This window comes from Epinephelus moara, chromosome 7 (genome assembly GCF_006386435.1).
Source record: "Epinephelus moara isolate mb chromosome 7, YSFRI_EMoa_1.0, whole genome shotgun sequence".
Taxonomy (NCBI): Eukaryota; Metazoa; Chordata; class Actinopteri; order Perciformes; family Serranidae; genus Epinephelus; species Epinephelus moara.
In genome coordinates, this window is record NC_065512.1 from 27,726,127 (window position 1) to 27,750,503 (window position 24,377).

At 40.6% G+C, this 24,377-nt stretch overlaps 1 protein-coding gene across 1 annotated transcript in view; it reads right to left on the bottom strand.

Annotated features, from left to right (window-relative positions):
- Positions 1-23,738, bottom strand: part of asic4a (acid-sensing (proton-gated) ion channel family member 4a) — a 125,479-nt gene extending 101,741 nt beyond the window's left edge. Inside the window, exon 1 of the mRNA XM_050049785.1 lies at positions 22,934-23,738. Within this exon, the coding sequence (XP_049905742.1) occupies positions 22,934-23,509 (576 nt within the window). The 5' untranslated portion in view covers positions 23,510-23,738. The remainder of the gene's footprint in view (positions 1-22,933) is intronic.
- Between the last annotated feature and the right edge of the window lie 639 nt (positions 23,739-24,377).

Here is a 24,377-nt window from a genome sequence, read left to right on the forward strand (position 1 = left end):
TCCTCGTGTTTTTCTGCACAAAGAATTTTATGGATAAGACAACCTCTGTGCTGTTTTTGTCACAGCTGCACCATGTTGACAGTAATAAAACCTGTCTGTTGAGCATTGCTTTAGATGCACCACTGTCAACTGTAGAAACTACTGTGTAATCTTTCCAGGGTGGTGTTATTGTAGGTGACAAGACAGTGTAGCAAGATGACATACTAGTTAATCAAGGCTGATAATTTAAGCAATATCACATGAGAGGGAGTACCGTTTTTCTGAATATCAGCACGGCTGTGACTGGCTGATGTCACATGAGCACACCTGGAGGTTTGCAGTGAAGTATCCAGACTTCTTTCCTTCCCTTCATCCTCTTCTGGCGACCACTCGTTATTTAACTCAAATGTCATTTGTGGAAATATGTTCATCTTTGAGATGCAGTTTGTTATGACGACTGTAAATGTAAGCTATTTAACAGTTCATCTAATCAACGGTTTAGAACAGCTGTAAAGCTGAGTTATACATGCACAGTTAAAAGTCTAAGTGCTGTTGTACTTTATTTGCACTCATGGAATTCCTCTAGTCCAATCAAATAACTTGGTTAGAACTACCTTTTGTGTAATAAAAGCATAATTCACATTACTAATAAGAGGCAAGCATCTGTGTCAGGTCTGACAGTAGACAGAAGACAGGATAACTGCTGTAAGAGTAAAGGACCAATGACGGGAGGGGTGAACTAGTGTATCGAATCAAATAGCTTCTCTGTTAACTGACTTTTTCCTCAATGCGTCATTGGTTTTTGGTGATTGAAAACATGGAGGTAACTTGGACTGTCCACAGCATCTTTTGTTCACACAGTCTAGAGTGCAAATTTAGTGTCATTTCTTAATTAACTATTTGTTGAAACAATACACAGCATGGAAACATTCAGTGGCAAAGGTGGAAGCACAGTACCACATTATACCACTGCAAAGTCCTATGAAGGGTGTGATTGGTTTTACTACCTCATCAAATCATTTTAGTTCCTTAAACTTGACAATGCCTAAACCATAGGGGCATCAGATCACAAATGCACAAGTTGGTTATGGCAACAAGTCAGTGTCCTATGAGTGAGTGTTTTCTGATTTGGTACTCCTTTTCTCAGCACAATATTGACTACGTTTACATGCACAAATATTAAGATTTTGGCCTTATTCTGAAAAGACAATATCCCCACTTAGCTGTTTACATGTGGCGCTGGAGAACACACTAACCGTGTAAAGTTTCATGTGAACCAAAAGACAAGTGTCTGAAAAGACATACTTCCTGTTGCCAGAAGGTGGCACAATCACCATGACACCTAATGTGCATGTAGTTGGCTTTGGGCCTGGACCCTTTTAAAACATGTGAAGTTTGGTGCTGCTTGAAGAAAGTACACAGAAGTTACAATAACTTCCTGTTTGGTGGCTACTATACATGGAACTTTGACACGGAGACATGGTTCGACAAAAGCAAGCAACTTTTGATGTCCAATGTCTTTAAATAGTATAGACATTTGAAGTCAATCAGTTTAAATCTGTAGGAGTTCATTGACGTACAACCCCTGTAAATGGCCAGAAATGCACAAAAATTGCACATAAAATTCAAAATGACTGACTTCTTGTTGGATTTAGGGCATGGCCCCAAGATACTTTTTTTTTTGTATGTCTTGGGATGTTACATGTGCCTACTAAGTTGCGTACATGTAGGTCAAACCAGCTTCAGAGGGCTGCTTCGTAGAAATGTGGTAGGGGGCACTACTGAGCTTTTTTTTGCAAACCAAGCATGAGAACCCTAAAATATCAAATCTTTCACATGACGTGATGTGTGCAAAGTTTCATGAGTTTCTGAGTATGTTAAGCACCTCAAAAATGCAATCCATTTGGAGGAAGATTAAAAATTCCTCAGATTTCAAAAGGGTCCTCACACTGCATGGTGCTCAAGCCTTAATAATAATTGTGCACTATAATGTAGAGTGCATGTAAACATTGTCATTGTTTGTCAGTGGCTGCCAAAACTGTTATATGACTCTTTTCTGACCTGCCACTGCTATTGTAATGGATTGGTTAGGTTTAACCAGAAACTATTTGGTTGAAGAAAATTGATTAAAATGACATGTTGAGTTAGACATGGGAAACCAACAGCTGTCTCCCATGTCAGAGTCACAAGCTATGTCCTCGCAAACAAACAACCCTAAACCTCCTTGTATTGGAGGTTTCATGGTGCTATAACACCATTATGTTTGGAGGGACAACAATTCACAGAACTGCAAAAAATATACAGTCATGTCTCATCTTGGACAGTATTATTAAGGTATTAAGATACAAGATATCTCGTTTCTGTGCTCTGTTTGTACAGTAAGTGTCCGACATTACCTCTGATGCTTGAAGTGCAGTTGCTGTCCCCTTTAATGCCTTTGACCAACAATTTCTTTGTGAGCTCTATTGTGACACCCTAGAAGATGAATAAAGCTGTAGAGCACAGTGAAGTGCAGCACAACCTTCTATCAGTCACCAAGACAAACCTTGTTTTGATTTTCCCCTGCAGGTCCGCGTGGTGGTGATGATGCAGGACGACAAGACACCAAAACTGTCCAGTGAACGCCTGTCAGTCCATGTGACTTCATGTTTACCTCACTTGGTGTCTAATAAGTCACTGTGACCCCAAAATGAACAAGAATCCAAGGACAACGATGTATCATTTTTATTTTTTGTTCCAGACTAAAGGAACCAAACAGGTGTGACAATGCAAGTCACAGCGGGTGCCTCCTGTTCTGTAGGCAGAGTGGGTGATGAGGTGTTTACGCTGTCTTAGAACCTGGTGAATGTTGAAATCTATTTTACAGCTAAAAACAACTAAAGTAAATCAATGTTTAGCATGTCACAGGTTTAAATCTATACCTTTGCCCGCAAGGAAAAACTGTGCCTTTTATTTCTGTCTTCACTCCACCAACAGGGTAAAATGAAGTGTCAAAAATAGTGTGTGTGTGTGTGTGTGTGTGTGTATATATATATATATATATATATGCGTGTGTGTGTGTGTGTGTGTGTGTGTGTGTATATATATATACACACACATATATATATATATACACATACATGCATATACATATATAACCCAACTTGTGGTTTAATTAACACACAATGGTGCACATACTGCAGTCCATTGTACAGTTGTTTTTCTTTTTTCCTGCTCATTTTTTTTGCTCATGTCTATGCCCTTTTGTATCAGCTTCAAAAACCTTTCATGCACTGTTCACTGTGCCTGATAAAGAAAAAAACCCTTTCTAACCTATCAGCAGGGAAAGACGCTCAATATTTCTTGCAGTGAAATCAACTTGTGAAACTTTTCAGCAAATCCAACCATCTGAAAGCCAACTGTTCAACCATTAAGTCTTACTGTCTGGATGGTTAATGCAATCAGTGTAATATCTATCTTAAAGGGACAGTTCACCCCAAAATCCAAAATACATATTTTCCTCTTTCCTGTAGTGCTATTTATCAGTTTATATTATTTTGGTGTGAGTTGCTGAGTGTTGGAGATCGGCCATAGAGATGTCTGCCTTCTCTCTAATATAATGAAACTAGATGGTACTCTGCTTCTTCCATGTAGGGCTGTAGTCTCCTGGTCGACTAGTCAATTATTTGGTTGCTATGCTCTCGTTCGACCAAATTGTCATTGGTCGAATAATTGCCGTGTTACCTTTATAAGGAGAAAAGTGCTACATCAACAGCTTTCCAGGATTAATCCATTATTTCCTGCGGCAGGGGGACAGGCTAAGTTACCTGTGAAAACGTTGTTGACAGAAAGTTGAACTCGCCCACCCTCACCCTCACGCTCAGCGTTGCGGTGATGCAGACCTCCTGTCTGTTTCTGTAAGCTGAAACCATGTCCCTCAGTGGAAACGTAGCTTGTATTTACTTGTATTTCACAGATAAGAAACAATAAATTGTGAACAGTAACGCCTCCACTAAAATAGCATTTTTAGTTGTGTGTGTGATTTATCCTTTAGGGATTTATACTTCGGGATTTATCCTGGCTTCATATGAGCAGAGGAAATCTCCGCTCGTCGCTAGGCTAATGTATACCATGTAAAATGCCATAGGCTGGCACTAATAACGTTAGCATGTTGTATTTGCTTGGAAAAGGTGTTTAGTATAAGACAATTGTTTTGTCGGTGAATGTTGTGAGTTGTAATGGAGCCAAACTGTGTGCCGTTACCTTTGTTACATGTTGCTGTTGTCCCTGGTTTTATATGAGAAGAGGAAAAGATCGCAAGACTCTAGGCTAATTTATACAATGTAAAATGCCATAGACTTGTGCTAATAACGTTAGCATGTTGTATTGGTAGGGGAAATGTGTCCAGATAAAGACAAGTGTTTGTCTGTCAGTTCTGCGATTTATAGTGAAGCCAATTTGCATACTTATGTTTGACATTGTCTCTATTAAGCCATATTTAATGTGTGTTTTGAATGAACTATATAAATAAAGTTTGATTTGAACTAAACTTTACAGCACTTAACAGTCGTCCACGGCCGACTAGTGTTTTGGAGGTGTAACTGCAGAGTGACACAGACACATCACCGCAGAAGTAAAAATAACGTGCAGATTTTTTTTTTCCCCACAACTAATCGATTAGTTGAAGATTATGTGCGACTTTAGTCGACCAAGATTTTCTTTGGTTGACTACAGCCCTACTTCCATGTCACAAACAATTGATCATTTTACCTGAACAGTTAGCCTATATGTCCGTCACCCAAACCAAGTTATTTTTGTGCCTAAACCTAACTAGACCTTAACCACATGCATCATCACACCATAAAACAGGACAAGATGAATCTGAAGTGGCTAGTGCAACACATTCTCACTTTGACCTCGTCACATTTTGACGTTTAGTCCTTTCCACGTCGACGTATGACTTGCAAGGTACCCTGGGTGCATTGATTGTTGACATTCTGGGACACCATGTCAACTCCAGCTTGTTAGATGCATTCCGTTTTCACAGGAAATGTGAAGTTTTCATACAGTCTCTTTCAAATTAAACGCACTATATCAATACAACAACCCAAAATTTCGTTTTTGTACTTCAACAAATGCTGGCGGCCCCCTTTTAGCCAACACACGCATGTGGTTGGGTTTAGGCAACAAAAGCATGTGGTTGGATTTAGGAAAAAAGAACCAGGTTTGGATTTACAATCATACAGGAAGCGGTGTTGGTGGTTGTTGGACCCATCCACCACCCCCACCCAACCCACTTGGACTTTCACCCCTTTAACTTTCGATGTTGTCCGGCTGCTTTTCCTCCTGATGCAACCGGCTGGCAACAAACAATAACGGCGACTAGTGAGAGTTTTGCAAATCTAGGGTTATCATCTTTTTTTTCTTTTAATCTTTATTTCACAATTTTACCCATTAGGATCAAAAATCTCTTTTACAAGAGAGACCTGGCCAAGGTAGCAGCTGTGTAAAATCCCATATTAAAACACAACATACAACATGCTAACAAAAATTCACAATAAAACAAAAGAACAGCTATTTAACAAGATGGCCTTCCATGAAAAACAATCACATGCCTCCATCATCACATTCTTTATGATGACCTCAAAATCATCAATGGATATTAAGTTTCTAATTTTAGATCTTTTTGCAGATTATTCTATGCCCAAGGTGCATGGTAGGAAAATACATTTTTCCCCATATCTGTCAAAACCCGGGGTACAATAAAAAGCAACCACTTGGAGAAGCATTTAGTCACGACCACTATTTTCTTTGTACGGAACTACATCTGCCTACCGTATTAACCTGAAGACGGAAGCGAGTATCTACTGCTACCTAGCACCACTGAGCTAGCTAATGTTACAAGACAGCTGAGGAGGACGCCATTAATGTTTGCACCTGGCGCTGTCACGAGCCTAATGAATAGATGCACGCTTCCTTCTATGCATTGAGGTGGTGGCAGGTGTAGTTCAGTAGAAGTTAAATAGCTCCTGCATCAAACTGCTCAAAACAACGTCTGAGGATTATCTTGAGTAACCAGGTCATGATTTATGCAAACAGACATTTCTGTTGCTTTTAAATGTATTTTTGTTATTTTGAGCACCACAAACTGAGTGCCATCTCGAGAAGGCAGACATCTCTACCGCCAATATTTCCAATACTTAACAACTCACAGCAAAACAATCTAGATTAATAAATAGCACTACAGGTAGGAGGAACAATATGTATTTTTTAATTTTGGGGTGAACTGTCCCTTTAACGCTTTTTCACTGTGTGCATGATTACACTGTATCTATCAAGTCTGAAACATTAAAAGAGAGTGGCAAAATAAGTAAGTACGCAAGTGAGTATTAAAACTAATCTACATGCAGGACGTGACTCTATTCAGAAAAGCCTCTGAACGTGACATTTCTATATATATTTTTTTAATATTTTGGCTGATAAGAAGCGGTATTCTTGGCAGGTAATTTTTTAGTTTACAGCCCTTGGCAGTGAGCTAAAAAGTTAATTTCAGACACTGCCTACATGTCACGATGACAGAGCAAGGCAGTTTAACTTCTGTAAAATTCACAGTATGATTTCTTGCTCTGCTCATAGTGACAAGAAGATTTTTATGATAGTGTTGCACACTAACAAGGAACAGTCCTCAGAGTTGGAAAGAGATTATGGTGCTATCAACAGCCAGAAGTAAACACACCACTGCCATTTCAATCAACATCCAGACTTCAGCCTCCATTTCCAGCATATGTATGCTGGGGATGTCATTTCACCTTAGATATGGAAATATGTGTTTAACAATCCATGTGGGAATAAAAACTCTTTAGTTCAATTTGCTGCATGGCACACCTGGGAATGCCATTTAAAATACCAACATTAACCTTCTTTCTAAACTTTGTTCCACACAAGTCTGTAACATTAACCCAGCCATCCGATGCTGCAAAGAGCTGTTTGTACGGCTAAATTGAGGTGGTGGTGTGGGATAGTCCGGGCTGTCCAGGCAATCCAAGCGTTTCATATTTCATTCATATCTGTCAGTTATAGTACATCTCCCGGAGACATCTAGGAAATCAGAGTGGATAGAAAGGGTTTTTTTTGCTTCGTATTCTGGAGCCATGCAGGAAGAACAAACTGACATCTAAGTTTTATCTTAATAAATGGATGCTCCAAAAGAGACCACATGTTTACTGCAGGCTGACAATCTGAATATCTAAAATCTTGAGAATCTCTGTGAATTACGGTTTGAATTTCTCTCCTCAGGCAGATTATTACCACTGTCTTTTGGGCTCTTGTCTTTTGTAGTTTACTGCTCTGCTGAATGTGTTTACTTATCCGTGGGGAGCACAATCAAGGGGAAATTGCATGTTCATGGCGCAGATAACACAGACTGGCCACCAGCAGGAGACACTTTGGCTGAGGCCAATTTATCTCAGAAGCAAACTGTCACCAAGTTTTTCAGTGTAAGTATTCTCTAGATTAGACTGTCGTCCTGAGTGAATGGATTTCTGCAATAATCTTACACTTTTACAAATATCACATGGGCGAATTTTGCCTCTGCAAGCTTGTCTGTACATCCAACCAACATCTCTGCCACAGTATTTTGTAATGATGCAGCTGGCGTAACTGAGCAGGCGATCATGCCTTACAACAAGCTCACAGTACCCACAAAAAAGGAGATCCTTTCCAATAAAAAGAAGGCTGCACTCTCTACATTTATAAAATGACCTCTCCAGGGAAGGCAAAAATCTAAATCTCTTCCACATACAGGGACAGAACCTCAAACAGTCCCCCTTTTGCTCGGCTTCTAGCTCTTTTGTCCACAAACCAGCGGCGCAAGTACTGTCTAATGAGATGCTAATCCTGGCATCTTACGCTGGTGTTTGGAGGGGTGAGGGTTTTATTTATTCAGTGGCATCTACTCTGTATACAGGCGATGTCTGTTGAGATCAGGCCATAGTCCTGCATAACCTGCATTAGAAAGAGGCACGGTTAAAGGTGACCTCTTCCAAGTATCATCATAAGCTCTGTGAGGATCAGGTCTGATTCATTTTACACATCATAACTGACTTGTAAGAGCAGTTAGTTCAATTATTCAGAGACGTACGAAAAGAGAAACATCTTTGTTGTGGTCTTATTCGAAAGGATATTTGACGAGTGAAATTCACGTTGACATCTTGGCCCTATGGTGATGCTGGGAAAAGTTCATTCTGGTAGTAATTTTCTGGAATATGTTAGTTGAATTTATATCAACCCTCTTTTCAAAGCTCTCACCATTAGATTTCTTTCAGATACTTGCCTAAGCAGAGAGATGTCATGCTAAAGGGGTGAGCAGCTGACTTTCTTGCAAGCTGAGTCATTCAGCAAGGAAATGAAGCAAATAATGGCTTGATTTGGAACACTTGAGCAGCATACGGCAGGTGGAAACAAGGGGGGAGGCTCTAATTCTGCTCTCGAGCCAGCTGGTCCTAAAGCAGGGCTGCAGCCAATCTCACTGACCGCTCTGTTTCCCACTGAGCTGTTTCAGCCGAAGGAGCTGTGCCAAGAGGTGTGGCGCCTCTCTTCAAATCACCTTTCTCCAGGCTTTACAAGGCTCTCTCCGGTTATAATCGTAACATAATCATGCCTACTACATCTATTGATCTGTTCACAGTACACTTCCACTGGAGCAGCCAAATGGTATCCTCAGGCGAAGCTCTTGCCAAGAGAGATATGATGACACCAATTAGATTACGCTGATATTCAAATACACAAAGGATTTATGTGGTGTGGGCAAGAGTCTCAGACTTGCTTGGCTCACTGTGAAGCTTGGAAATGTATCCAGTTGTCAAACTGTCCCAGAAGTCCCTCAATGTCATGCTAATTAATTATTTATCATTACCTAAACGCACTAATTAATTGTCAGTTTAAGGGCATGCTTTTATGGAAGACATATTCAATCTGTCTCTGGGGATCACTTTCATCATGGTATACATACCAATTATTTATTAATATCCTGCTAATTCTTTTTAGAGTAGACACAGTGAAGGTCAGAGAGGCAGAAAAAAGCACAGTGATTTGTGAGTGAAGCCCACTGACATTTATCCCTTCCCGTGGACTTTCAAGATCTGTTTAGAAAGATGCCGTTACCCCCTTTCCTTATTCTCAAAGTGAATGTCAAGGACAGGCGTAAACAGCGATGCCATACCTCATTACTGGTCATATTTATTCTAAGGAGATGCCCTTATCACAGTGTTTATAATTAAATGGATGAGACCGCAAGTTTGAAAAGATCTGTCATTTTCTCACATCAAGTTCCTGGGGGGGTTGTTTAATGGATGAGCTATTTGTCTTTTCCAGCCATGGTGCATGTTATATGCTTTTCATCTCGTTGTAAGATCAGACAATCCCATTTTGAGTGGGTCTAATTATAGCAGCCTCCCATGAGTTGGCGTTAAACTACAGAAGCACACAGACATCTGGTATTCAAATAATTGGCACACACAGAGAGGGTCCATGGCATTTTACAGATGTTCCTGTGCACTGTTTAAAATGTGTCAGGACACCCATTAGCTGCTTCTGAGATGACACCCAAAGTGCAAGAAACTGTAACTAGGAACTCAAACCTCCCGACTTCAAATACTCTGTCTGTTGTTAAGGGCAACTCAAATGCCACATCTTCAAGATCTTGAAAAGTTGCTAAAATATCAACAACAACAACAAAAAAGAGATTAAAGTTTAATCGGAGTTCACTCATTATTTAATATTTTAGAGGCCAAACTTTTTGTGCCACAGCACATTTATCTTTCCAATGTTTTGATTTAACACTGCGTTAAGGTTCAGTGTGTGGGATATAGAATATATTATAAAATTATAAACATGTTTCTTTAGTGTATTATCACCTGAAAATAAAAGTCATTGTGTTTTTGTTACTTAAGAATGAACCATGTATCTAATATCTGTATCTAAAAATGGAAATGTTCCTTGTCTGGGGTGATCGCTTTGTTACGCTGCCATGTTTCTATAGTAACCCAGAATGGAAAAACCAAACACTGGCTCTAGATAAAGCCATTAACATTTTTGCGCTTTCATATTTTTGCGTCAGCCACCATAGTTAGCAGCCCCTCCACAACAAGCTAAATAGCCTCAGAAAAACACTGATTTTTTTGAGCGGGAAGAAATAGACCTCTGCAGCTCCCTGTAAAACCTCCTTAATGTTTGGATCAGAAATAAGGTGGGCACATCTTATGTTATCATATAAGGTGAGTACACATTAGCAGGTACTGTGCTAGCAGCTCGTCTGGGACTAGCCAAACAGCATTAGAGGAACACTGATTTGTAATGTGAAACTGCTTTATTCAGTGTATTTACCAGTTTACCAGTCTGGTTGTTTTGGAAAGAAAGAGACCTCTGCGGATAATTCGGCTCCTGAACAATGAATGCTAAAGGAATCCTAAATGGAGTTTCACACTTAGCACATGAGAGAAGTTTCAGCCAGCTGCAATGTGCAATTCTTACTGCTAGATGCCGCTAAATCCCACACACTGCTCCTTTAAACCTGCACAACACTGACTGTTAGCTTTGCAACATTAACATTTCTCAGCATATACACACATATGGCTGCTACTGTGTAAGTGAATAGTTTAGAATTTACCTATTACGTGCACTACTGTAGTTTTACAGCATAGTACAATTAGCAAATTATGCTACACTGACAGATCAAAAAGTAGCATGGTATAAAATATTACCTGGAAATGAAACACACTGATCAACAGCACAGCTCCCGGAGACAGTCAAAAGGTTAGCTCTGGTCTGCTATGTCTGTGGTGCTCTGCCCCTGTGTCTCATAAATATAAGCATTTTATATGGTCTAAGTGAAATCTAGGACAGTAGGCTATTAATGGCCAAGGGACTCCTCTCCTGGGGCAACAGTGTTAATCGGAGCAATAGGTCTCCTTCCTGCTGGATCAATGTCAGCACAAATTTCAGATTGCTTTCCTGATGTGCGCCAAGTTATCTGTGATTCAACTTTAATAGGTTATTGAACGGAGCCAGCATTTAGGGAGCAGGGCCGTATTTCACGTTATTGACAATCAAATGCACACAACTTTCTCATTAGCATGCATTAGGAAAACACGGAATTAATCTTGACAACACCATCGGGGAACATGACTGGAGTTACACGCTTGTTTAAACAAACAAGGCTGACGGTGGCTCGGCATCACGTGAGGAGGGATGTAGGTAAATACAGCCTGACAGACGTTACACCGGACAAAAAGCTACTGTGCTAATTGAGGGAGAAGCATAAAAAAAGAGAAAAAGGGATGACTGGAGACAACGGTGTTTTTTTTCTGACAATAAATTAAACATTGCATTATGCATGTGTAATGATAAAGCAATCCACAATATCATCTTTAATGTTGCAAGACCTCAGTGCATCATGGCTTCACTCACTGTCATTTTGGATAAAATCATGGTTTTCAGCATGAATGCCACTTTAAAGATTTGTAGTGCATGAATCTGGTATCTCTGTTATGCAGGGCAAAACATGTCTAGATATTTCACATTTATTTGACCAACAAATTGGTTTTCAGAGCTAAAGAAAAGCATGTAATGGATAGTCATCCATTTTCATTTTCTTTACAATTTCACTGAAGCACACATACACACACACACACAGATTTGCACTAACAGCTATGCAAATGCTGCGTCCAAATGATATTAGGACTTGTGATGGGTGTGATTCTGATGCTCTAAGCAAGCTCATTATATTGTAATGCATTTGCTCTGACAATTCCTAACTAAAACACAGTGCTTCGATGACAAAATGAGTGGTGGCAATTCAAACTGGCTGTGCTAAATCAGATGACATTTCGCTGCACCTGAAGGTCAAGTGTTTTGTCAACATGGACAGAGCCTGACGACGAAGCTGCCAACATCATGTGAAAGATTGCCAGTCCACATGTCACCCAAACAAGACGCAGACATAACGCGTCTGAGAGGAAGGGAGGTTTGCCGATGTTGGTAAACAGTAAGATTTACATTGGTACAATGAAGGTTTGGATGTGGAGTGATACAACATCTATGTGTCTATATGCTGTTTTCTGGCCTGTGTCAGTTTGCAAAGCGTGAAACAATTAAGAAAGAACAAATTCATTATTCTGAACAAGTGGAAAGTGCAGAAAAAAGGGAAAAAGGGGACAAAATAGGACGCAACAACAATCAATTAATCGTTTTTGATATCAGAATTGTATTACAGCAATTTTCACCTTGCAATTTTGAGGGTAACATATAATTAAGTGTCTAAAGAAGCTGTAGCGAGTGTAAATTTAAGTCAATAACAGACGTGAAAAATGTGATAACGGTGCAGCTATTTTTTGTTTTTGTTTTTAAGTTTGCAAAACAACAAATACTGATTAATACACTCTCTATTTGACAGGGTCTTTAGTATTAACCCTTAGGAAAAGACAGCTTTAAAAAAAAAAAGGATATATAATGTTGATATAAAGTGAGTGGGCTGTGTTTTTTTGCTGTTTAAAAAAGATTCAATATGAGTCAAAGCACGGTATTAATCCCCCAGGAGGAAACAGAGATACCAAGATATAGAAAATACTGACAACTTCATTGTTTATGGTGGGTCTCATGTCAATTTTAGATGAGTAGGTGGCAGGGAGCTCGAGTTTTCAAGTATATCAGACAGCTGGTGAACAAACTGAGTTGTCAGATCTATTCAAATATATCGCCCTTTTTTCTTTTCAAATGAGTTTATCTCCATTTTTTTCTTTTCTCTTTCTTCACACACTACCCCCCGTTACTTGTCCGTGTCATTTTATGTTTTGTGTTTCAGTATCATCTTTTCTGTACTTAGTATGTCCATCTAGTCTACATGTGTAAAAAGGGAAAAGGTATCACCCTCAAGATCAGGACGTCCAGGATTTAGGTCGGTGATGCATTTTTTTTTTGTCAGTCTGTGAAGCAAACTTAGCTTAAGCTTAAATACAGATCTGTTGTTTCATTCAAAGAAAATGACCAGTATTTTAATTGCAATCAGAAATACCAAGATAAGATTTTTTTTTAAATCTCAAATCTTTCACCCAAATAAGCACCAGAGCACAATGAACAACCAAATGCCTCTTTTTTTTTTTCAACATTCTGTTGGTTATGACTAAAGCAGCTCTGAATTATGCCAGGCTCCATCTGCAACCTAAATTCAAATTTGCCACAAGTGTTTAATCTGCCATTGATTCCTCTTGGCTGTACAAAACAGTATAAAGACATAACCAGGGTCGCTCCACAGTAAATGGCCTCAGTGATGGCCAGTAAGAACTGCTGACATTAGGAGGGCAATAACTTGAATTATTCAGCATTTTCTATTATGGAGTATATTGTTCCATAAGCTTGGTGTACATTATTAAGTAATATAGAATGTCAGGGATTTTCATTAGGTGTGAACATTACAGCGGCAAAAAAAAAAAAAAAAAAATGCATTTGGTGCATTCGCTGCTGACCCAACCTCGAAGCCATTTGACAAATCATTGCATGCATCTCCCAAGAGGAAGCTTCAAGGTATGCCAAATGTCATCATACAGGAAGCCCTGTTCAGTTGGTTTACACCACACAGTCATATAGATTCAGACAACATATCACACCTGTCATGACACCTTAGTGTTTATGTACAACTGTTCAAACCTTGTTTGCATAACTGTAGCCAACAGTAATGTAGCCAGAGAGGAAAAGAGACAGGAAAGAGATGTTAAAAAGCATGTTGGTAATGTGCAGTGTGTGTGGTAACAAACTCGAAAAAGCAGCAAGGGGTGCAGGCAAGTGTGTGACATTAGACATAATTCAGAATAAGGGCCAAGTGTCCAGCCAAGCGGACAGACGAGGCCTTCATGTTCAGACTATGCCAGGGGTAAATATTCACTATGACATTTGTGCTGTATGCTGTTTCCATCGGCTGAATTGTAGCCGACTGACATTTTCATCCAAGTCACACTGGCCGTGATTTCTACATTTCAAATCTATTTAAAATATCACATACGCAGGGGGTGCACACACTGAGTGGGAACACCAATAGATTGTAAGGTGTTCTTGCTACGAAGAGGTGATATAACACCTCTCTGACACAGTCTCACCCTCTGAGTTCAGTTTTCTGAGCTTTTCACCATATCCATCTTAGTTAGTTTTTCTGCTTTATTTTAATAGACTTAGAAAAAGGAAAAGAAAATTTTGAAAGGGACTCAAATCATGGGGCGGATACACATTTTTTTTTACTTTCGTCAACATTACGAAATAGATCATTTGGCCTTGGTGGAATAAATGCCATACATCTTAAAATACAGTAGATGGTAGTAAAGTTCAATCGACTTTTTCATTGCTATTCTGCTGCTAGGGCAACTGCTTTGGTTCCTGTTACTTTCCTGTCAGCTACCAAGGAAACTATAAAAGAAGGAAAGGTCATGAAGTCAATGATAGGATTCAAATTGCATTGTTGCCGGACTTTGGTGCCACTTCTATTGAAGACACAGCAAACCACACTATAACCCATATCTTTGTTGTAGAGTAATGTTTTTTTTTGTTTTGTTTTGTTTTTAAATCTAAATGTGCACGTTTGTTTTCCTTGTTTTTGCTCTCCAAAAAGATCATGGCTTTGTCCAGCAGCTGCATATAGCTCAACTCAAGCCCATTTGCTCCAAGCTACATCACGATGCATTACCAAATGGGGCAGGTCCAACCTGTGACAGACTGCAATTATAACCAGATCAAGAACAAAAAACGCATTAAAAAATGCAGACAACCAAGGAAAAAAAGCTGAGGCACTCCGTCTTCAGGTAAAAATATATAAAGTGACTTTTATTTGAGCAAAGGCAACAAGACAGACCTACATGTATCGATATATAACCAGATCAATTTATTAATGGCTCTGATTATTTTTCTAGATGGACTCAAGAGTTAGGTAAATATCCGCCAAACTACGATTTAACCATAAGCTACAATGCCTTAAAATTTGCCTCAGTCATTTACATTCAGACTAATGTCATCTAACATTAGCCTATATTATTAGCTAGCACACACAGCCTCATGATGAACGATTAAGCTAGCGAGGCTTTAACATTTGCTATAATCCGCAAACACAGTGGCTATTATTAAATATAATTAGTTTGAAGGTTGGTTAGTTATTGATAATCAAATATATGGCTTAAAATACTACATGCTAACATCAGGTAGGTTAGCTGTCTTGGACTAAACAGGGGCTTGAGTTGAGTTATATGTAGCTGCTGGACGGAGCCATGATCTGTTTCATGACCAACAACATGGAAAATGAATGTGGACATTTAAGATACTTGAGAGAGATTCTCATGGAGCATTTTTTTATTTGGTGGAAGGATTTTTCAGTCAAAGTTGAAACAACAAAGATATAAATGGTCACAGTGTGATTTGCCGTGCCCGCCCCATTAACTTCAATATAAGTGGCAACAAAGTCTGGCATCAATGCAAAATTCGAATGCTGTCACTGATGTCATGACCTTGCCTTATTTTAAAGTTTCCTTGTCAGAACAGCAAATACAACGAGACCCATTAGAATTATTTATGTTGTCAAGTTTAAAAAGGTCTACAGTGACAAAACACATGCACTTGTAGAAATACTATGACTCCAAATCACAGTGCACACTCAGGCACCAGTTATCCTCTGAGGTATCCTACACATGTAGTTGCACAACTTAATACAGAAAGAAGTCACAACCATTTGACACATTTCTAATAGTTCTGATAATATATTCAGACATACAGTGGTTGCGCTAGCAGATTTGCATATCATAGAGGACTGGACTTGTGTTCTCCGACTGCCCATTTAGTTTAACATGAATTTGAAATCAAGTAAGTGAAAACAAAATGGCTACTCTGCATTATCAACTTTGGTTCAAGCTCGACTCCGTATATCTTTTAAAGGTTTCACAAAACAGGTTTTAACAGTAATGTTTTTTCTACTTGGCGACGGGCAAATGGCCCAGAAATCTACTTGCTCAAAGTCAACTTTTACTTAACCCTAAACAAACTGTTTTACTTATCAGGGGTTATCAGTTTTTTTGGGGAAACTTGCAGCAAACTGTGCAAGAAATAGTTGGAATTTCACCCACCTCCTCTGACATCACCCAACTAAACTCCTGTCTCCAGGATGGCTGCAACACTTGCTTGCAGCTTTACCTGCCACTATGATCTTGCAAGTGCATGATCGCTACTGTGCATGGGGTAGGAGGCGAGATGGCTAACTCCTAAGCTAGCTCTATCTTCAGCTCCAGAAAAAATTATGCATTTAATTCTTTTTTTGGCACTTGCCTGATCAGGTATGTAAGTGGCATTTTACTTGCCCTGAGCAATCAGGTAATTCTAACTGTTGAGCCTTGCATATTCTGGCAAATATCCCTGATTTAACATATGAAGTCAGCAAAGCTGCTCCTCTATCTTACCGACTGTACTTCAGGAGTCTATTGAAGCATGACGTTACATTATTGGCCAACTGCTTTTCTCTCGTTCAAGCTAGCTCTGGTATTGTTAGCTGTTAGGCATTTCTCCCCTCTAAATGTTGTAACACATCTTTATTGCAACAGTTGAGTTATGTTATGAGATTTTTCTGGTTTTCCCTGCTAGTTCAAAGTCACAAACGGCTGCCAGGAGACATTAAGCACTTAAGTTTGATACTTTCTGGTATGAACTCCAAATGATCCCACACACTGCACTCTCGTTTGAAACCTCTACTTTGGTGGCTCAAGTCCATGCTCTCAAACGTTCACTCCTTCAGCGAGGAATGTGATACATATTGGAAATTGCTTCTGTGCAGTTGGACATGGCATTTAAATACAGAAAATGAAAAACTTCAGTTTTGTATCAGTTTATTTTACATCTGCAACATTATAGGCTTCATCATAATTTTAAAAATTCTATACTGCTATTTGTGTTTTCTAAATTTCAGTTTAGTTTTCATTAACGGAAATAACATTACTGCATTGAACCAAATTACACTGTAAGGTGTCTCTATTTTTTTGTCCACCTCCTGCATGTGCTATCTCTCCCAAAGTAATTAAACCGTACGAGTGGGGGGAATGAGGAAGCACGAACCCATTATGTGGCGGTGGCCTAAAAGCAAGCTTGGTTAATTTTTCAGACGAATTTCTACTAATGTATTCAGAGACTGGGAAACATGACAAAATAAAAAGCTCACATTGGCAGCTTAGAAGAAAAGTGTGCGTGTAAAGTGTGCTCGGCCAAAGGCCTTCATAATCATAGTTATCATGTATGGTGGATGCTACTCATCATCAATGTAAATTGTTTTTTTGAAAAAGCCTTATTATGACGGATGTGCAGAAGTACTGGAATGCTTCATTAATCAAAACAGAGTTTCAGTCTACCATTGTTTTTTAAAAGAAAACTGTATACTCTCTGCTAAAATCATTTATTAAGCTTTATTCAAACAGAGGTCAGCCTTTTCCTAAATACACTGATAATGTTAATAAGCTCTTCTAAAAATGATCCCAGGGAATAATACCGGCATTGTGGGCAGTGCCGTGAGTCAGGTTGAGATGTATTTGTTTGATAGGATCACTGAAGCAAATGAAACCTTTCAAACTGGTAATACAGAGACCCAGCCTGAAAATGCCACAACAATTTATTAGCAGTGTTAATGTGCAGAACATGCGCAAAATGGAAATCGAGAACAGAGAAAGAGCATTACATGTCATTACCCCGACGACACTGCAACATGTAGACACACGCGCTTCATTTGCAAGACCTAATTCAAATTCAGTAATCTTTGAGTTTGTTAAATTTCGGAGTAATCTAACCAGGCCCAAGGGTGCAATATCAATCAAAATTCCCTCTTGTTCTTTATTAGGTGGATCCTAATTCAGGCGGTGCTGTTTAGGTGGAACTTCAGCATCAATCAGCTACATATGAAAACTTCTATTTTGACTTCTTGGATCTGACTTTAAATTTGATTTCACTTTATCAAAATGCTCATTCCTCCCCATCCCCACGCAGTCCAAGCTGTGAGTCATCTCGTGTTGCTCGATAATTTCAGCGCCCTTTAGGGAAGAGGTAGACAGTGTATATTGATTGATTTGGGCTGGATATACGCTAAAACAAACAGATATCTTGTTCTAAAGATCAAATTCTTCACCAACTCTGGCGGCATTAACAAATGCAGCTGAGACTGGGCCCCAAAACACAGGCACAAGATAATTAGTCACACCAAGCTTGGAGTAGGAAGGGCAGGGAAGCAATCTGACTGAAGGATGTATTGATCCTGCAGAGAGGGAGGGGCCCCCGGTCAGGAGTCATGATCAATCTTGCGAGCCAACTCTCTCAATCTGTGATGAAACCTGTGTGTGTTTGTATGGGGAAGCATTCTATCTACACTATACACACTCTAAATACACATGTTGGTGTGTGTGTGTGTGTGTGTGCAGCCACATTAACACTACCAACAGCTTGGTGTATGACTTGTCAGAAAGAGACAAATGCCTGTGTGAGTAAAAGACTCCCAGGGGTTAGAGGAGGGGGGTTTAGCGGTACCACAACATCGGAAGCCTTTATCGTTGAGTTAAAAGCCATCCCTGAGCCGGAGATTCTCCCCATCAAACCGAGCGCTCCAAACCGTGGCACAGTGAGAGGTTTTAAAACTGGCTCAGGGAGTGATAGAAGGGGTAAATCTTCCCAAATATAAACTGTTTGCATATTGGTGTTATCCAGTGGCTGGTCACAGGTGGGTTTCATCTGATTAGACAGTGGTGATGCATATCAGGGGGTGCAGCCGACCAATTGCACTGTAATTCATCTTCCTCTGATAGGAGGAGAAGGAGGAGCTGGGAAAGGAGTGCAGTGGGACTGAAGTAGGTTGCAAAAGCAGCAGTCCTCCCTTTAGCTTCAAAAGATATGGGATCAATGTTCAGTTATTTCTTTTCGCATTTGGCAGGAAGGGTAAAATAAAGAAAAAAAGATGGCGTGTGTATTTGTTTGTTTCTGGGTTGTGGGGGGGTGTAATAATGCTCAGTGCCGGCCTCCAGGGTCGGGTGTGTGGATCAGATATCAGACAGCATGCTAAGCTGCAGGGACACCCACAGCAGTGGAACTGTAGACGGCTAATTGACAGGCTGTTGGAGACGAAGCCGGTCCAGATAGCCAGTCACTTTCACGCTCCCACACTCCCCGCTCTCCACCAGGGGGAAGGTGGGTGGCACGGCGAGACGTGCGCGTGAGTGTGAGTGTGTGGGTGGGTGGGTATGCTGTTAAGGGGTGCGTGCAGACCCACTAGGGAGGTGGATGTCACTCTCACAGTCATCTGCACATGTAGACAGCACATTTTCACACATACACACAAACATATATATACACAACACTGAGAATGGAAGCCTGTGTGCAGGAGTTTTCACACGACTCGCGGACAAAGTCAGGGGTTGTATTTCTTGAGGTTACAGGGACGATCACACTTTCTGTCTTTCCACAGATGCTGGAAAACCACACGTCTAGTAAGAGAGACTGACGAAGTGGTGCGACCTTGCACCTGAAAGTTAGAAATGAAATCTGTGCATGGCAACACAGCCAGAAAATGTATAACTTGTTTTGCAATAGAAGTAAAGCCAGATCGCTCTACCGGACACGTTGTTGGTTTGGTGACTCATCTCTGTACAATTGCACCTTGAAGACTTTCTCTGCATTGCTCGTACAAACCCTATAGGTAAAATTCACACACGCCACACTCAAATACAAATATTATGAATATGCTTTTCCTTTAAAGGCTGTATGCATATTTTTTCTTTGCCAACAATGATTTTTTTCTCATGAACCACACAGGAGCAACATACTTATTGAGATCAACTCACAATAATGTCCCTGATTGATTTACATTGATGTGGTTTAAGATTTCATCCCAGTATGAAGGATAGGACAAGCGGAGGGGGGGTGAATATCATCTATGGCTTACACTATTAAACTTTCAATTATCTATAAAACACACAATAGAGGCTTCAGTCAGTGTAATGACAGATTGCAGGTGGAGAGCTCTTCAGTGTTGTCCCCGTTAACCCAGGTTTTTATAGCTCACCTCGCATGCCACCCTATAGCTGTTTAGTTATCTCCATGAATATATGCAGAAGGGATCTGTCCTTGCTGAGAGCAAAATCTGATAATGCAGCAGCAAACACAGCAGAGAGTCAGAGCAAACCAATTCAGAGCTCTGTTTAAAAAAAAAAAAAAAGCCAAAGGGCTCGCTGCTCATCTCTGCGACAGCACAACACAATAGATGAACAATTATTCAGAGTTAGACTGGAAGAAAAATAATCTATTTATTCATGGCTTGTTGAATCAGCTTTATCTTCTGTGATTAATCCAAGTCAATAATGTAATCTTTAATTATAAAGAATGGCCTTATTACCTACGTCAAATAATCACGCCGGTCCACGATGCTGGGAAGGGGAAAACAAATTTCTCAGCTACGTGATTATGCGTTTTCCTGCCATAAATTAGAGCAGCAACACAATTTTGTTCTGGCCCAGAGACGTGTCGTTATTTAAATCTTTTGAACACTGAATGCACAGAAGCCAATTAATGATTTTCTGTAATAAACTGATAACTTAAAATGGAGGGGGAAAACATCATTTCCACACTGGATTTTTTGGTGATTCAAGTATTTTAAAGCACACAGTTCAGACAGTGTGTTTCGCCTAAATTTACCGTTCAAATGAAATGATGAACTCAATTATGAGCAATTACTTGGATTTCATTGTGGAATAAAACAAAACGGTAAGCCGAGGTCTATTGCACAAAACAAGGTCTGTTTACAGAGGAGGCTAAAATGTCACAAAATATTTCAATTATATTTCATCATGCAAAATTCCCAAGAGCCCAACATCTATGTAGCTATTATCAAAATGAAACATCTGGAGCACACATAGTGATCAATCGAAAGAAAACACATTACAAGCAGCCGATCCTACAGGAGGGCCCCATGAGAGGACGAATAATGACCAAGGCGCGCAGGAGATGTGGGTTTGTACATGCTTGTGTGCAATTAATAGCACACGCACCACCTGTAATAATGGCCTTCCTGCTGTAACAAATGATGTGCAATTTGTAGTTACAAAATACACACTCACGCAAACACAAACAGAGGAGTGAACGCGTGTGACCGAGTTTGCACTCTACTACTTTTACATTCTGTTCTCCTGCCTGGTCCCACAGCTCCCAGTCCATCCTCCCTATGCACTCCCAGTTTTGTTCCCCACCAGGACTCGGAGTAAGTGATTTGTCATGCGTGGAGGCAGCAAGTAGCCTGTAACAAATCTAACTGACAGCCCCCGAAAATGCAGATCACATAGCCGACAGAGAGGAAACAGCAGCTTCGGGAACTTTCAACAGGATCTTAATCTGTGATGAAGTCACCCAGTGTCCAAAGAGAGCTACAGGACACTTCATAGACTGACACGGGACAGACATTTCCTGGATGTCAGAATTGTCTGCTAATTAATGTACTCAGGGAGGACTGAGTGTCAAAGTGTCGGAGGACATCGCCGTCAAACGTTCTAGAAGCACATTATAAACTTTTAGTCATGTTGTTGCTTCAGACTGAATTGCGTCAAACTTTTTGGCTCCCCTGAGGAGCATGACATTTTCTTTTGCCTGATGAAACAACTGAGAAAATCTCTTGGAGGGGGATCCATTCTCATGTCACAGGTAATTTTATGTTTTCAAGTGAGGGGTCGCCTTAAAGACAACAAAGAAAAAAAAAAAAAAAATCCTCAATACGCTGCTGGAGAAACCCAGTGAGAAGCAGTGAAATGTCATTATTTCTTTAGTGTAATTTGGAACATTAGAGGTAATGTGGAGCCATCTCCGTGATAAGACAGAATCTTTAGGTCTCAGGAAGGTGAGCATATCAATGTTCAACATACCCTATTAAGACTTGACACCCACACTTTATCATCACTAAAGCAATTGCATATTCCTATTCCTGCAGGAGAGATGGGGAAATCCATCTCCGGCAAGGACAGTGCCTTTAATAAATAGTGCACAGAACACAGGCACAAACTCTCCCTCTTTCACCTGACCCCCTCTCTCTTTCTCTCCCTCTCTCTCACACACACTTTCCCTCTCTCATGGAAATTGTTTCATTCCTTTTAGTCAATCTGGCTAATGCAAAAATCATGTATGTCTGTCTTTAAATATTTAATCTTAACAGCAGCAAGATTGAAATACAACGTTGAAGAAGCATTACTCCTTCCCTCCTGAAAGGTACAAGAGCTCAGAGAGAGAAAGCCAGAGAGAGAGGGAGAGAGGCAGCTGCTCTGCAATGTCAGAAAGAGAGAGGGGGAGCGACAGGGAGAGATGGAAAAGAGAGGAAGAAGAGACTCGGCTATTTTCGATGACAATTTTGTTGCCATGCACTCTCAGCTACTGGAGTTGGAGGCAGCATTAAAGCACAGTTTGCCTTAGAAAAGTATACAACCACATACGACAGCTCTCCATTTCTCTCTTTCGGGAGCAGCCTTTGTTCTTTAACATAATAGATTCGAGTACAGGCTGAAACACACGGCTGGAGAGAAGCACTGTTGCTGCTTAGAACTTAGTGAGACGAGATACAGCTCAATGACTGAGCCAAAGTCATGAATCTTGCATGCAGAAATGTATCGTGGGAACCACATGGCCCCTGGAGATGAGTACACACACAAAGAGAATTTCAATTCCTCTTGCCTTAAAGTATTCATTTTGCTTTCATGCATATCGGAAGTTTTGTATGAACAAGACAAGTCTTGTAAAGCTGTGTTTGTATGATTCCTAAAATGTGAAAATGTTGCTTTTACTGGACTTGTTTTACACAGAAAGTTTTGATGAAACCAATAAATCACGATGGTGTAATGCAATATGATAGGAGCTTGGCAAAGACAGAACTTTGAGAAACTTTTTCACTCACCACAGAGAAGTCCTCGACTGAACAGTTCTGTCCACTGAAATTGCAGCTCATGAGCATCTCTTCTAACTGATGTCCTGTCCTGTTGAAGATGTCCTGCATGTCAGGGGCAGGATACATTAAATCAGTGGGTTTGTGCCCATCCTTGTTTTTGGGGGGCAGACCTGTCAAGTTAGCCAGGTGGTAGATGTCGGCATCGGTGAGCGCGGAGAAGCGAAAGCGGTTGATGTTGCAGATGGTCACAGCGGGGAAAACCATCTCTGGGGTTGCCTCCTCATTCAGAGCCGTGACATGAGGGTGCTCCAGGTAAGAGATGGCACACTTAGCTGCTTGGTATAGAAACAGCGCCAGTGAAGTCAAAAAGGCAAGAGCCCAGAGAGTCTGCCGGATGCCCAGGCGACCAGAGACAAAGATGTGGTTAATCCCATGAAGAGAGCAGGAGTTAGCAAACCCAGCCAAGTCCTTAGCCGGAGGTGTGCAGCTCTCCTCGATCAGGCTCTCCTTGTCCCCATCCTGTTTGCTTTTCTGCTTCTCATCCTCCTCTGCAAATTTGATTTTGCAAACAAATTCGATAGGCATGGGGGCAGCCAGGTCTGCGTTTTGGTTTTGTTTTTGATGGCAGCTATCAGCCCTGGATCACTTCCCTCCTACTTCCTTGGCTTTTGTCCTCTGAGCAGGAAACAACTCCAGAAAGAAGAGAAAAAGACAGGAGAGAGTTTGTTGCTGCTGCTGCCGCTGCTGCCTCTGCTGTGACTGATAGTGCTGCTGCTGCTTCTGCCGCCACGGCTCCTAGTGACTCGAGCGCTGCTGCTGCTGTGCCGCTACTGCTCTGAACGCTTGTCTCACTACTTGATCAGCTCACACAGTCTCGCTTATCAGCAGTAATACAGCTGTCAAATAAAAAAAACACCCTTGTACACTGCCTCAGACCCACAGATGAAAATGCAGCATTTTCAGTCGGACTAAAATAGGCACAGGGTACTTAATAATTCATGAGAAGGTAACATTGTGATTATTTCCTCCTCACTGGCGCGAGCCGCAACTTCCCGCGGTCATCCCAGCACTTCCCGCAGACAGCCCCCTCCTGCCTAATCCACTTGTTTGGACGGGTGCCTCCACTTCTTGACCTGAATAAAGTTGGTGTCAAAGGTTGTTCTGCCAAACATCCGGTGTTTGATGCGCATCGCAGGGGGTCAGCGCTTTTTTAATGCCACTCCTAAAGAGTTCTCTAGAGAATCCCTAATTGAAACAATAATGAGGAGTGCGAGAAGTGGAATTGAGCACAAGCGACTCCTGGCAATCAATCTTGTCTTTGCAACAAAAAAGTAAAAGACTATTGATCGAGCGAACGTGTCTGTCAGAGATTAAGAGAGGCAGTACAACGGTGTTTTCTTATCAGGAACTAATGGAAGCATCACAAGACTCCTGCACGAATTTGAATTAGTGA